Source organism: Protopterus annectens, chromosome 3.part0, assembly GCF_019279795.1.
Source record: "Protopterus annectens isolate FY-2018-M chromosome 3.part0, PAN1.0, whole genome shotgun sequence".
In the NCBI taxonomy this organism is placed as follows: domain Eukaryota; kingdom Metazoa; phylum Chordata; order Ceratodontiformes; family Protopteridae; genus Protopterus; species Protopterus annectens.
In genome coordinates, this window is record NC_056731.1 from 1,849,593,989 (window position 1) to 1,849,608,621 (window position 14,633).

The following is a 14,633-nucleotide window of genomic DNA, read 5'->3' on the forward strand; positions in this document are numbered from 1 at the left end:
AACACAGACACAAGCACTTCCACTCCTTCAAAAACACCACTTACCTGTATCAACAAAACATACTTTTAAGATTTCATATATTTGACAATGTGAATGTTTGATAAAGACAACCACCTTTTGTATTTATTGTGCATTCAATAAAACGCAGTGTGTGTGTGTGTGTGTGTGTGTGTGTGTGTGTGTGTGTGTGTGTGTGTGTGTGTGTGTGTGTGTATGTATCTATATCTATATATATATATATATATATATATATATACATATATACACATACATACAATACACATGCACACACATATACATGTGCACAAGAGTGCAAATGAAAACAATTCATTGAAAACATATTTCTGAACTTAACATGTTTTCTTATTATAAACCTGAGGAAACAAAATTATTTAGTTATACAATTATAAGAATAATACTGAGATATGAGTTGTTACAACACTAGATTATGTGTGGGATACTCTTAAATACCTTAACCTATTCAATGAATCAAAAAACTTATCCTCTTTTTTTTCTTATAGTCCTGTCTCATTTCTATCACTTTACCCATACTTAACTCATACAAATAGTAACTTAAAATGAAGTGAACAACTTACTTATGTACTAGCTGACAGTATGGATGTTCCAAAATTAAAAACAATGGTCTACGCTTCAGCACTCTGTATTCCATACGCATTAACTGAGCCTATGACAGCATAAAATCTCTCACAAAATTATAAGACAAAATACACATACATTTTACTATATGGACATAAGATATTAGCATTTAAAGATAAATGAACTTTTGGATTATAAAAGAAGGCACAATCAGACGTACCATGAACAATGAGTGTGGCCACCGTCTTGTTATCAGCAGCATCACAGATGTATTTGCCCTGATCTTCATAATCACATTTGCTAATTATAAGGCTTCTCTTCTTTCCCTTGGAAAACATGCTGTACCTTTTACCAGGTCGGAGCTCTGTTTCATCCTATGTTTGTAAAAAAAAAAAATAAATTCAATAAATCAAGATATGAAATGTAGTTATATGAGGATGGGCAATATTTCTGTAGCTTATACCTGCAGTGACAGTGATCAGAAACACATCTAGTTAAACACTGCAACTGGTTTTGAGTATAGCAAAATCATACAACAGGAAAATCTAATGTCACTGTGACAGTATTACCTGTGTAAAGCAATATCCCACACCCTCTTCCCAGTGAAATAAGCAGATTTACTTATAAAATTCTATAAAATTCACCTGTCACCATTACAAATAAATGATGTCATATCAGTTATAGATAAAGCAAAGCATTAGTTCTGTTTGATGCCATCTGTGATATGAGTATGGTGGTAGCAACAGTAGTCTGAATTTTAGTGTACTGCAAACAAGATAAACATTTCATTAATTTCCTGAATTCAAAATCCAAACAAGTTTTTTGAGATTGTCTTTTGGATTATTTGAAAGTTAGCATCTCTATAACACTGCAACATACTCCATACAATTTCACAGGTGAAGTCTGACTGCAGGCTATCTTTAACTGCAAAGATGGAGTAAATAATATATCTCTTATTAGCTCTATCAAATGATCTATGAAGAGAACCATCCTTGATAGACCTTAGGGCTGGGTTTACACTCTTCACCAATTAACATTTAATACTGAAACACACAGTTGTCTGATTTATGGGGAAACTTAGCAGCCAAGGCTGGCTGCAGGGACCACCCATGAACACAGGGTATGGAGAAAGGGTATCCCTGATCTAACAAGTAGGGTTATTTTCTTATATCAATAGACACAATAAGAATATATTTATTATGTCTCACAATGAGGACCCTTGTTGACGGTCCTATGGTTGAGCTGAATTCCCAGCAGTAAATTACCAGATAGAAAGAAACCAGTTATTTACACTAGGGCTTACAAGAAGGCTGAACACATGAAGACTTTTATTCAGAGGCCTGACTCTATGACGGTGGACAGGAAGATGCAACAGAATACAGCATCATGGTCTCCAATGACCAAGGCAATTAAGCCAGCCAAAGTCAGACCAAGAAAGCACTGAAAACAGCTACTTCTAAAGATAAGCAGACTAGACCACAGGAAAAAAATTGTGAAGAGAACTGAAATGTCCATCCAACAAGATGAAAAAGCAACTGTAGATTCCTTTTCCATTCTAGGTGTCATCGAATGAATTACTGGCCTGCTCAGGGTGCAGCCACTTTTAAGGGGAAACTCTCAAGAATACCACACCATTCTTGAGATAAATAGGTAGATCAAAACCTTCCAGTATCTGAAAATTGCACGAAGCAAATAGGAAAAGGACCTGCCCAAAGTCAGAGATCACCCTCTCAAATCAAGGTGGAAAAAGGATGACACCCTCATAGTGAGGTAAGGTATAAACACTTGCAACCCTCAGAACTGGGACACAAGCAGGACATGGAGTCACATGGAAATTTGATACCTATGGATAAACTCCAAAATCACAGGGAAAAGAATCCAATGGTAAATAAGCAGTACTGCCTTCTACCAGTAACTAAGTGTATGGAGTGTTGCAGCCCTTGCAGTGAACCAAAATCTAGCAACAAGTGTTACATCCCCTGTCCTTGATAAATCCCACAATACTACTGAATCCACATCAGTAAACTACAAGAGTGGAAGAAATCAGAGGACCATACAGAACATGGAGCCATGGAAACAGAGTTTCACCAACACACACCAGGCTGCCCAAATGCTACTTGAGACTATAATGCTTGTAGAAAGGAAGTTCATAGATTAAATGGTCACAGCTTCAATATCTGCAAAAAGACATTCTAAAGCAAGCACTGCAAGCTGACATTCATGTAACTGTGTTGACCTTGGCTACAGCAAAGGCTGACAGATGAAACCAACTGACTGCAGAATTGAATGCAGATGCCATTCTGTTAAGAGTCAAAGTGGCAGCTATGAAACTCTCCCTCTATGAGGCCAAGGAGACAGACATCAATCCATCTAACTAAACCATCAAAAATAACTTAGGATACTGCTGAGCAAGCAGTGAAATTGCATGGAGTACAAAAAGCATGAAAAAGAACAGACAAGTTCAGGGAAACATTTAAGTAGCTTAAAGTCACCGTCTAAGGAGAACAGAACTGTGGCAGGTTAGTCACACCTGATGGAGGGGTCAAGGGAGGTCCCCCACCTGCTGACCTAAAGATCTGGGATTTTTCTCACAGTCAGGGCTACAAGCAAGAGAGTTTAGTCTAAAGACCAGCTTTAGTACTTCATATTCTTAACTTCCATACTTCTTACTCTTCAGGCTCAAGGGGGCATATACAACTCAATTTAGCCTTAACTGAAGTCCCTCAAAGGAGGGAATGCTTCAAAAGGGAACAGAGGAGAAGCACACCCAAAGGAAATGTTCAACTACCCAAAACATGGAGTCAGTATTGCCTACTCCACTTAGAAAAGCAAAGCCTAAGCATAATGAAAAAGTATCTGAAGTACACATGCGACTAATCAATAGGGTATTCTTCAATCCAAACTAGGAACTGTTTCCATTTAGAAACCTAAATGAAAGGTTTCCTAGTAGCCCCCAGCTCCTCAGTCAGCAAGCCACTGGAATCAAGAGTACAGGTCTTGAGGTACAACAGGTCATCACCTAGACCAGTGGGGGGCATCTCTGGCTTAGAACTGGGGAGCTCTCTAATTCCAAGAAAATGAAAGATTAATTTCATACATGAATCAGACACTGAGAGCTTGAACTTAATATCTGAACTTTGAGATGAGACATGGAATCAGAGTAACAAGAAAATGTAGAAAACCACTCCATGCAACAGAAGAGCATAACCCCCTTCCCCTCTCCTTCTCATCCTACTGCACTAGGCATAAGGAGGCAAGGACTGTGATCCTCCCAGGTGGTGGAACAGACAGTCTCTGCATTGCCTCACCTCTAAACACTTAGCACAGATACAGCCACTGTACCACAGATCCAGGACATGACTGAGAGTGGCACAGTGTGATCACCAACATGTTGTCATATACTGCAATAAGAAATACTGAGAAAGTGAAGCACGGCCATAGTGAGTTGTCATGTGAACAATCACTTCCTTCAAGAAATAATGGCCTTGTGCTCTCATGCTTTATAAGGTACCAGGCTCTAGATGGGGTGCCAAGCCAAAAACAAAGGGAATAACTGGAATATTCTAAACCCCACTGCTAAAAAGTCCAGGAACCCTGCCCCTAGCCCCATGTGATCAGAGGCAGATTTCCAAAGCTGGCAGTGCCCACTGACCTGATCAAAAATATGGTTAGATGAGGCAATCCTTCCAAATGCCAAAGCTTGTCTACAGTGACAGAAGGATTTGGATTAAAGAGCTACCAGCCCTACTTTCATAGGAGAATTCCCACTGCCATAGGAATACGATTAGAGAACAGCACCAAGAAAAGGTCTGATAGGTGTTGTGTCTCCTTATAATTTACTGCAATATCCACATATGCAAGCATGTTCTGGTATCATGAATAAAATGGAAACAATTCTGATCAGGCAGAAAAGTCTGTTCACAGGCAAACAAAAGCATCCATGCCCAAATAGCAAAACTGTGAACTTTTGTGCCTTTCAAAGGAAGCATACAACTCTGTGCTGAAAAGAAAGCAAAAACCTAACCAGGAGTTAGACTCAGTATCTGTGTAAAATGCAGCAGCCCTGTGTGATTACAGCCAAGGGGAATGACCATCTAGGCAAGCTCTAGGAATCCCAAGACATAGCTACCAGTAGGTGGTTCCCCACAAGAAGGACACAGAAATTCCATTTTCACCAACATTCAGCCACAGCAGCCAACACCTAGGAAGGATTCAAACTCAGAGAAAATCAAACTGGAAATCTAAGCCAGGACTGATGCCCAACCAAAACAAAATAGAAGGAATAACTACAGCTATCAGGACTCATGAAGTGAGCTGTGCAAGCATCCCAAAGTTTAACTAACATCCAAGTCCCCCTGCAAGAGAAAGGCTACTTTCAGGGCAGCAGTGACACTGAGGCTAAGAACCAGATGATGGCAAGGGGTAAGTGGCAGAAGGAGCAACCTATGACATCCATCTAAAAAATGGGATAGGCTCCTGTACCCAGAGCAACAGAAGCTGGGCCTGTCCCAAGAGCTCCAGTGCAATGGAACTGCCCACTAATGCAAATAACTAAGAGTAGTCAAACGTAGTTGTGACATAAACATAAAGGGAGGTACTGTATACTCACCACAGCAAACCAGGCACATCACAACCTATCCCCCTCCCCAGAAGTCCACACCAGACATGGAGTGCAGCAAAGAGTCAGTACAGTTAAGAGCTCCGTCCAGCATTGAGGAGTGGGATACTAAAAGACACTTTGCTTTGTTCTTAAGGTAGCAATACATTCTTCTCTTTTCTCAGAGGCAGAGTGAGGAGCTAATGATGTGGGAAACAGCCCCTTCACCTAGGTGTGGACTTGCTTCCTCTTAAGGAGGCCTAACATCAGTGTCAAAGACACCTAGTTAAATATCACTCCGTCTTTGAAGCAGGCATTCAGAACACAGAAGAAGAGTCATTCTTCAAAAGGGGATGGTACTCCATCTGTAGAGATAAATGCTTGAGTCTGCATCTCTGGCCACACCAGCTGTGAAATTATACAAGACTACTGGGCAGCTCACCTAAACAGCTGCAGACAGGGTGTAGAAGAGGAAAGTACAGTTGTGTACACTTACCATAAATGTAGATGTTCAAGTGTATTCACTGTTGCAGTCCTACCCAATGGATTATCTGGCTCCCGGTAGACCTCGATCGACCAGAATACCACAGGTAAGTAAAAATGATGTCGGCTATCATCGGTTGTAAAGGACGTCAGATACAAAAGGTGTCAGACAACGTCACTTCCTCAGTCTTTCTTGCCATAACATTCAGAAGCCCCCAGAAAACAAGGCTTAAACTAAATTTTGCCTGTACCTTAGGATAAGAGAAAAAGGGGGAAGGAGGGAGGGAAAGCAGGACTGCAATAGTGACTACACTAGAACATCTACATTTATGGCAAGTGTAGACAACTGTACTATGTTCGTGTTTCACTGCTGCAGTCCTAACCAATGGGTTGATTACCAAAGCTCAGAGAACAGGGAGGAGGAACTAACAGAATCAAGGATTGGAGATAATGCCCTGCAGAACAGCAGTGGCAAACCCTGCCCTAGCTTTTGAAAAACAAAGGCAAATTATAATGTTTTGTGAAAGTGTGAACAGAAGACCATGTGGCAGCTTCCAAAATATCTTTAGTAGGGACACCCCCTTAAAAAGGCTGCAGAAGTGGAAGCTGCTCTAGTTGAGTGGGTCCTAACCCCTTGAGGAGGAACCTTGCCATGAAAGGAATAACAAAAAGTAATACAATGAGCAATCCATTTCAAAATGGTTTGCTTAGAAATAGCCTTGCCCTGGGATCCAGGGGCAAAGCTGACCAATAGCTGAGCTGATTTCCGAAGGTCTTTAGTCCTGTCCAGGTAAACCCTGAGCTGTCTATGCACATCAAAAGAATGTAAGATCCTTTCACCTCTATTTCGAGGATTAGGAAAGAAGGTTGGAAGGTTTATGGACTGATTAACAGTCAGGCTAGAAACCACTTTAGGCATAAAAGAGGGGTTGATTCTCAGAGAGATCCTATCTGCATGGAAAATAAGAAAAGGCTCCACAGCCATCAAAGCATGCAGCTCTGAAACCCTCCTTGCTGAAGATATAGCTAAGAGGAAGGCAGTCTTCCACGAGAGAAACTATAAATCTGCAGAGGCAGCTGGCTGAAAAGGAGGAAGATTGAGTTTCTCTTGAACAAAATTAAGATCCCAGGTTGGAGTAGGCACCCTTCTGGTTGGTTTTAAGTTGCAAGCACCTCTGAGAAACATTTTCATCAGAGGATGAGAAAAAATGGGTTGTTCAAAAGAACAATGAGCAGAAATGGCTGAAACATTGATCTTGACAAAGGAAAAAGAAAGACCACCCTGAAGCAAAAAGAAAGACCACCCTAAAGCAAATCAGCCAGGTATTCCAGGATCAGAGTAAGGGTATGCTGAGAAGAAGATTCCCCTCTAGCCTGCATCCAAAGAGAGAATCTTTCCCATTTGTCAACATAAGACTTCCTGGTGCTAGGCCTCCTGGCCTCCCTCAGCACATCAACCACCTGCTGGGACAGGGAAGAAGAATAGGATGGAGTCATATACAATGAGCCAAGCTGCCAAATGTAGAGACTGAAGATGAGGATGCAGAATGCTTCCCCCTTCCTGAACCAAAAGATCTGGCTTCAGAGGAAGATGCCAAGGAGGAAATTGGGAGAGACTGCGAAGCAGTGGATACCAATGCTGCCTGGGCCAGTCTGGAGCTATGAGAATAGTCCAAGGTCGTTTGTCCCTGATCTTTAATAATACTCTAGGAAGAAGAGGAAGAGGAAAGAAGGCATAAACTGACAGCGGTGTCCAAGGGAAGGACAAAGCATCCACTCTCCAGGCTCTGCTGTGATGCTGTCTGGTACAAAAAAGAGGTAGAAGATGGTTGTCTGGAAAGGAGAAGAGATCCACCTGAGGAGTGCCCCAACGTTGAATGATGCTGTAAAAAAACTGCTCTGTTCAGCTGCCAATCATGAGGATCCAGGGTCTGTCTGCTCAACTGCTCTGCCAAAACATTGAGCCTTCCTGGAAGAAACTGAGCTAGGAGATGCAGGCCCAGGGATGCTGATATGGACCAAAGACTCATGCTCTGTCTGCACAGGAGGTTGTTGATGTACCACATGACTGCGGTGTTGTCTGTCTTGACAAGAAGGGTCCCTGGAGAAAGAAGATACTTGAAAGCTAGCAAAGCCTGCTGGACTGCCATCAACTCCTTTAAATTTATGTGCAGGTGCATCTGCTGGGCATTCCAACTTCCCTGTATGCATCTGCCATCCAGGTGAGCTCCCCAGGCATAGTCCGATGTGTCTGTGGTAAGAACTTGAGTGGCCAGGGGTGGGCGAAAAGGCATGCCTTTGTTCTGTAGACAGGCTGTTGCCCACCAAAGAAACTCTGTCCGCAGACATGGAAGTAGAGGAATTATCACATCCAGGTCCTGTGTGTGTTGACACCAAGTGTTCTTGAGGTACCATTGCAATTTCCTCATATGCAGTTTTGCATATAAAATCATGAGAATGCAAGAGGCCATGAAACCCAGAGCTTTCAGGTATTTCCTTGCAGGAAGCTGGGACAGGCTTGCCAAGTCCTTGAAGTAAATTGAAAGAGTTGTCTGCTTCTCCTGGGTGAGATATATCATCTGGACGACTGTGTTCAGACTCGCTCCCAGGAATGTAATCTCTTTGGATGGCACCATTTTTGATTTTTCCACGTTGAGAGTGTAACCCAGGGAAGAGAGAAGAGTCTTTACAAATTCCAGATCCTTTAGCAGCTGTTCCTGAGAATTTTCTTGAATTAAACAGCCGTCCAAGTATGGATAAATCTGAATTTTCTTTTGCCTGCATAAAGCAATGACTGGAGCCAGGCACTTTATGAAAACTATGGGAGCAGTAGATAAGCCAAAGGGCAGCGCAGAGGATTGATAATGTTGCTTGCCCAACCGGAAACAAAGGTACTGCCTGCAACTTTCCCTGATAGGGATGTGCAGATAAGCTTCTCTGCGATCTAATGTTACCAGCCAGGAATCCTTTTCTAGCATTGACAGTAACTGATGCAGAGTGAGCATTTTGAACTTTGGAATTATCAAGAAAGTGTTCAGGATGGATAGATCCAGGATGGGACGCCAGGTGCATTCTTTTTTTGGAACTAGGAAAAGTCTGGAATAGAATCCCTGGCCTACCTGCTGAGCAGGAACTGATTCTATTGCTCCCAGATGTAACAGAGACAAAATTTGCTTTTCTACTTCTGCCCTTTGGTTTGGAGGAGCGTCCGGGAATCCTTTGGGTACTGGAAAGGTGTGGAAAGAAAACTTGTGCCCTAGGGATACAGTTCTGACTACCCATTTGTCGTCTGTGATGGTGGCCCAAACATTTGCAAACAGGGCCAACCTTCCCCCTAAAGGACTTTCCGGGCAGGCAAGAACAGGCAGAAGTTGGACAGAGTCATTGAGAATGTTTAGAATGAGATGCAGGTTTAGAACTTCCCACCTTGGAAGAGGAAGCCTGGCACTGCTAAGACCTTTGAGGGATAGCCCCCTGTCCCCTAGAAGATTTGTAACCTCTAGTCCTAGAACGGCTCTGTCTGCTAGTATCAGGGAACGTCCAACTCTTAGAAGGGTAATTCCTGCTAAAGCGAGAAGGCTGAACTTGCAGAAAGTCTTTAACTGTCTGCATAGACTTGGCCTTGTCTTCCATCTTCTTGAGCACTTCCTTTGCTTTCCTGCCAAAAAGACTGTCCTTATTCAAAGGTACATCTAAAAACTTAACTTTAACAGGCTCTGGTAGGGGCTGCTCCCTGAGCCAAGCGTGCCTTCTAATAACAGAGCCAGTAGCTGTAGCCCTAGAGGAGGTTCTAGAATGTCAAAACCACAATGTAAAGAATGCTTATTGACTAGACTGGCAGAATTCAGCAAACCCTGCATATCCTTACTATCCGCCAACTGAGGCATACATGCTATCCTAGCTTTAATAGCTTCCAAGATGTGCTGCTGGTACTTCAGCATATGAAAAAGACAATTAGTAGATCTAATAGCAAGAGTGGCAGAGGTATAAACCTTTTTATCCCATCTATCTAGGTTCCTGGATTCCCTGTCAGAAGGAACAGGATTTTTAGTAACAGTGGCCTTAACTCCTTTAGGGCCCTGAGAAACAACCTCTGAATCAGCCAATGGATTCCTGAAAAGAAACAAATGAGAATCAGAAACTCTATAGTACCTGTCAGTTTTCCTGGGAGCAGGAGGAACCAAATTTGGAGTCAAGGAATTTTCCAGAAAAACATCATCAACAACTTCCAACATAGGAGGAATACCCAAAGGCTTATGCTGAGGCAAATCCAAAAACTCCCTAATCCTTTTCTTAGAAAGGGGGTAATCCTGACTTTCCCATTTAAAATGTTCCCTGAGAGTATTTAAAGTATCACCAAAAGAGAAATCCTCTGGAGGAGAAGCAGAAGGGATGGACTCCTCTGCGTCTGAATCCTCAAAAGGAGAGAAAGCTTGAGAAACTTCTTCATACACAGAAATACTAGTAGTATCAGAACCTGAAAAGGACAAAGCTTCAGTAGAGACATCCCTACCCCTTTTTGAAGGAGGAGGCTGTGAACCCCTAATAAGAGTCAAAAGGTCATCAGCCATTTTAACCATTTGAGAATGAGGGGAACGAGAGGAAACCGGACCCTGTGAAAATGTCTAGGACCTGTTTGCTTAACAGGGGCCCCTTGTCTGCCTTTAGAGTATTAGCCATGCGAGTCTGCAAGTCTGGGTGCAGCACCCCCCCCCCACGAGTTAAGAGGTCTGAGATCAGGGGAAGCTGCCTGGAAGGCTGTAAGGTCAGGCTGTGCAGTAAGGGGTACCAATGTTGTCTGGGCCAATCTGGAGCAATGTGGATGGCCTTTGGTCTCCCCTCCCTTATTTTGATCAGTACCTTGGGAAAAGGAGGCAGAGGAGGGACTGCGTACACAAAGAGGATGCCCCCCAAGGGAAGGTCAAGGCATCCACCTTCCATGCTAGATGGTGGTACTCCCTGGTACATAACTTATTCAGCTGATGGTTGGGATAAGAAGCAAAGCGATCCACCTCTGGAGTCCCCCACACCTGAGTGATTTGTAAAAAGATTTTTCTGTGGAGTTGCCATTTGTGGGGGTCCAGTAGGTTTCTGCTTAAGTGGTCTGCCAGGGTGTTGTTGATCCCTGGTAGGTATTGGGCTATCAGGTGTAGTGCCATGGAAGAGGCTGCCACCCAGAGGTTCATGGCTAGCCTGCACAGAGGGTAAGAGTGGGTCCCTCCCTGTTTGTTGATGTACCACAGTACTGTGGTGTTGTCTGTTTTGATAAGGAAAACCCCTGGCTTAGAATGGGGTTGGAAGGATGTCAGAGCATTTTGTACTGCCATCATTTCCTTCGGGTTAATGTGTATGGGAAGGTGCTGGGCATCCCAAAGACCTTGGGTGCACCTGCCTTCTAGGTGAGCACCCCAAACTATGTCTGAGGCATCGGTGGTAATGGTCTGCCCAGCTGGGGAGAGGACAAAGGAAAGACCCTTGTGCTGGGCACAGGCCCCTGCCCATCAGGGAAACTCGGCCCGTGCTAACACCAAAGGTTCTTTAGGTACCACTGAAGTTTTCTCATGTGAAGCCTGGCCAGAGGAATTGGAAGGATGCAAGATGCCATGTACCCCAAGACTTGCAGGAACTTCCTCGCAGTGAGGTGACTTCTGGAAGCCAGCTGGGTAAAATAGAGAGGCAGGAAGCTCTATTTTTCTGGAGATAAGAAGGCCATTTGGGATGCTGTGTCCAGCAGTGCTCCCAAAAAATAATCTTCCTGGAGGGTGTTTGCCTTGATTTCTTCTCATTGATGGTGTACCCTAAGGAGGTTAGGAGGGATTTGACAAAGAGGAGGTCCTTGAGGAGCTTTTCTTTGCAATCTGCCTGAATGAGGCAGTCGTCCAGATAAGGGTAAATTTGTATACTTTTCTGTCTGCAAAAGGCTATGGCCGGGGCTAAGCATTTGGTGAATACCCTGGGAGTAGTAGATAAGCCAATGGTTAGCACAAAGAACTGAAAGTGTTGGGAGACTGCTCTGAAGCAAAGGAATTTCCTGCAGGATTCCCTTATGGGGATGTGGAGGTAGGCATCGTTTAGATCTAGGGTAACTAACCAGGCATTTTTTGTCAGCATAGGCAGCAGCTGCTGCAAAGTTAGCATTTTGAATTTGGGGACCACCAGGAAGGTGTACAGAATGGATAGATCCAGGATGGGGCGCCAAGTGCCCTCTTTTTTGGGAACAAGGAATAGTCTGGAATAAAAGGCTTTGCCTGTTTGATCTGAAGGGACAGCTTGTACTGCCCCTTGGGATATGAGAGTTTGGACTTGTTTCAATGCCTCTGCCCACTGATTTGTAGGTAAGTCTGGGTACCCTCTTGGAATTGGGAGTTCATTGAAGGAGAATTTTTATCCTTGAGAAATGATCTTTAAGACCCATTCTTCTTTTGTTACAGAAAGCCAATTTTCTTTGCAGAGGGAGAGCCTTCCTCCTAGTTTTTGGTGAGTGAAAAGAAGGAAGAGGGGGGAGAGGGAGTCATTGAGAGTTTTTGCCATAGAGGGATGGCATAGAACTCCCTGCCTTTGAAGTGGAAGTGGTCCACTGTTTGGTTCTCTGCTGTCCCTGGGATAGATGTCTGGGTGACCTGTCCCTGCAGGGCTTACCTTGTCCCTGTCTGCTAGGTGCAAAGGACCAATGCTTTGAGGAAAAAGTCCTGCTGAACCTAGGAGGTTGTACCTGAAGGAAATCTTTTACTGTTTGCATAGATTTTGCTTTGTCTTCCATCTTTTTTAAGCACCTCTTATGCTTTTACTCCAAGCAAGTAGTCCTTATCCAAGGGTGCATCAAGTAATTTAGATTTGACATGATCAGTGAGAGGTTGTTCCTTCAACTATGCATGACTCCTAATAACAGATCCTGACACTGCTGCCCTGCTTCAGGCTTCTAGGGCATCATATTCACATTGTAATGAGTGTTTAGCCACTTAACAAGTAGAGTGCAGTAAATCTGCTAACTCTTTCAAATTGGCACAGTCAGGAAAGGTTGAAATCTTTTGTTTTAATAGTTCCAAAGTGTGATGTTGATATTTTAACATGTGGAACTGACAGTTGAGTGCTCTGATAGCTAAGGTTGCAGAGGTGTATACTTTTTTACCCCATCTGTCCAGAGCTCTGGAGTCCTTGTCAGAAGGAGTAGGATTCTTTGCAGAACTAGCCTTAGCTCCTTTTGGTCCCTGTGTAATGACGTCCGTGTCTGCAGCAGGATTTCTGTACAGGTATTTTTGAGAATCCGGTACTCTGTAAGACATGTCAGATTTTCTGGGAGCAGGTGGGAGGACATCAGGAGCTAAGCTGGATTCATGGAAGACATCATCAACCACCTCTAAGACTGGAGGGATGGCCAAGGGTCTGTGCTGGGGCAGGTCTAGAAACTCTCCTAGTCTTTTCTTAGACTGAGGGAAGTCCTGGGATTCCCAGTGGAAATGTTCCTTGAGGGTGTGAAGGGTTTCCCCAAAGGAAAGATCTTCTGGTGGGGAGGCAGAAGGAATGGATTCCTCTGCATCTGAATCCTCAAAAGCAGTAAGAGGCTGTTGTTCCTCTTCAAAATCGCTACAGTCAGAATCCTCAGAATCCTGTTCTGTCAGTATTACAGGGGAAGGGTCTCTTTTCCTTTTAGAAGGTGCGGCCTGACTACCCCTGAAAAGGGTGATAAGATCCTCCACCATTTTAAGCATTTGAGCGTGGGGTGGTGGAACAGGAGTAAAATGGTGGCTAGAGGTAGTTTTCCTAGAAGTGGCCTTGCCTCTAGGCCTAAGAGTATCCATTGGTCTGAGAGAAACGGTCGTTGGAGGAGAAGATGATTGTCTAGATTTGGTAGTGTGAAAAACCTCCTTGGAAGCCAGTGCCTGCATCGTGGCTCCGGACCCAACCAAGGCAGAGACAACCAAAGGTTCAGAAGACGAAGAAGATCTCTGCGGAATACCGGACTCAGAAAGGGTCCCAGTAGAGGCCTGCGAATGTATCGAATCGGGCATTAGAGGCTGCAAAGGCACCTCACTGAATTCCGGAGAACTGACGATCTGCTTAGCGGTAGAGTCGTTGGAGGGCTTAGCCTTGTGTGGTCTGTCTGTATCTTTATCCTTACTTTTTTTGGAATGTCTACGCATTGTTGGCTGATGTACGCCATTTCAAAATGTGAAGATGGAAGACGAAAATACCTGGCTACAAAAAGAGCTCTATGACGAATGGTTTTCACGTTAAAGAGGGCATAGAACTGGCAACGGGGGACGTCATGGTCTGGGCCTAAACAAGTGATGCAGTATGAATGGAAGTCTCGGTGTAGTATTTTCTTTCCACAGGCGAGACAATTCTCAACTTTTTCGGACATCGGTTAATGCAAGAAAAAAGTATCCCCAATGGCGTACTTAGCTTTAGACGTTTTCAGCTGTAATTCAATCTCTGATAGTGACCAACCGGCACACTTGTGAACTGCTTCTGCTACGGGCTCCACGGCAAGAAAGACTTATGTAATGGCATTGGCTGCCTTCCTTTATAGCACTGATTACCTGACGTCAGGCAGCAAGTGACAGCAGCCAATGCAGAAAAACATTGACTCTAGTATTCGGGCCGGCCAAGGGCTACCACAGCAGGGATAACCCACAGGTGATGACTGCAACAGTGAAACACGAGGAATATCAGAAAATGTAAACCTGACACAGAAAAGCATAAAAAGCATAAAGGCATTTGAAATCTTCGAGAATTAGAATGTGATGATAAACATCTTTTAAAGATAGTTACTAGAAAACAGAGGTGGAATGACAGGTAGACTCTGGAAAAGGCATTTTTGAATTTTGGGATTTTAATGTGAAGTTTTGGAAAAGAAAGATCTAAGACAGGTCTCTAGGCTTCTTCTTTCTTTGGCACCAAAAATAATCTTGAATAAAAATCCTTCCTTATTTGATATGGTAAAACAGGTTCTATA

At 43.6% G+C, this 14,633-nt stretch overlaps 1 protein-coding gene across 1 annotated transcript in view; it reads right to left on the bottom strand.

Annotated features, from left to right (window-relative positions):
* OBSCN (obscurin, cytoskeletal calmodulin and titin-interacting RhoGEF) overlaps positions 1–14,633 on the bottom strand; it is a 4,979,884-nt gene that overhangs the window by 3,092,987 nt on the left and 1,872,264 nt on the right. Inside the window, exon 32 of the mRNA XM_044066040.1 lies at positions 818–971. Within this exon, the coding sequence (XP_043921975.1) occupies positions 818–971 (154 nt within the window). The remainder of the gene's footprint in view (positions 1–817; positions 972–14,633) is intronic.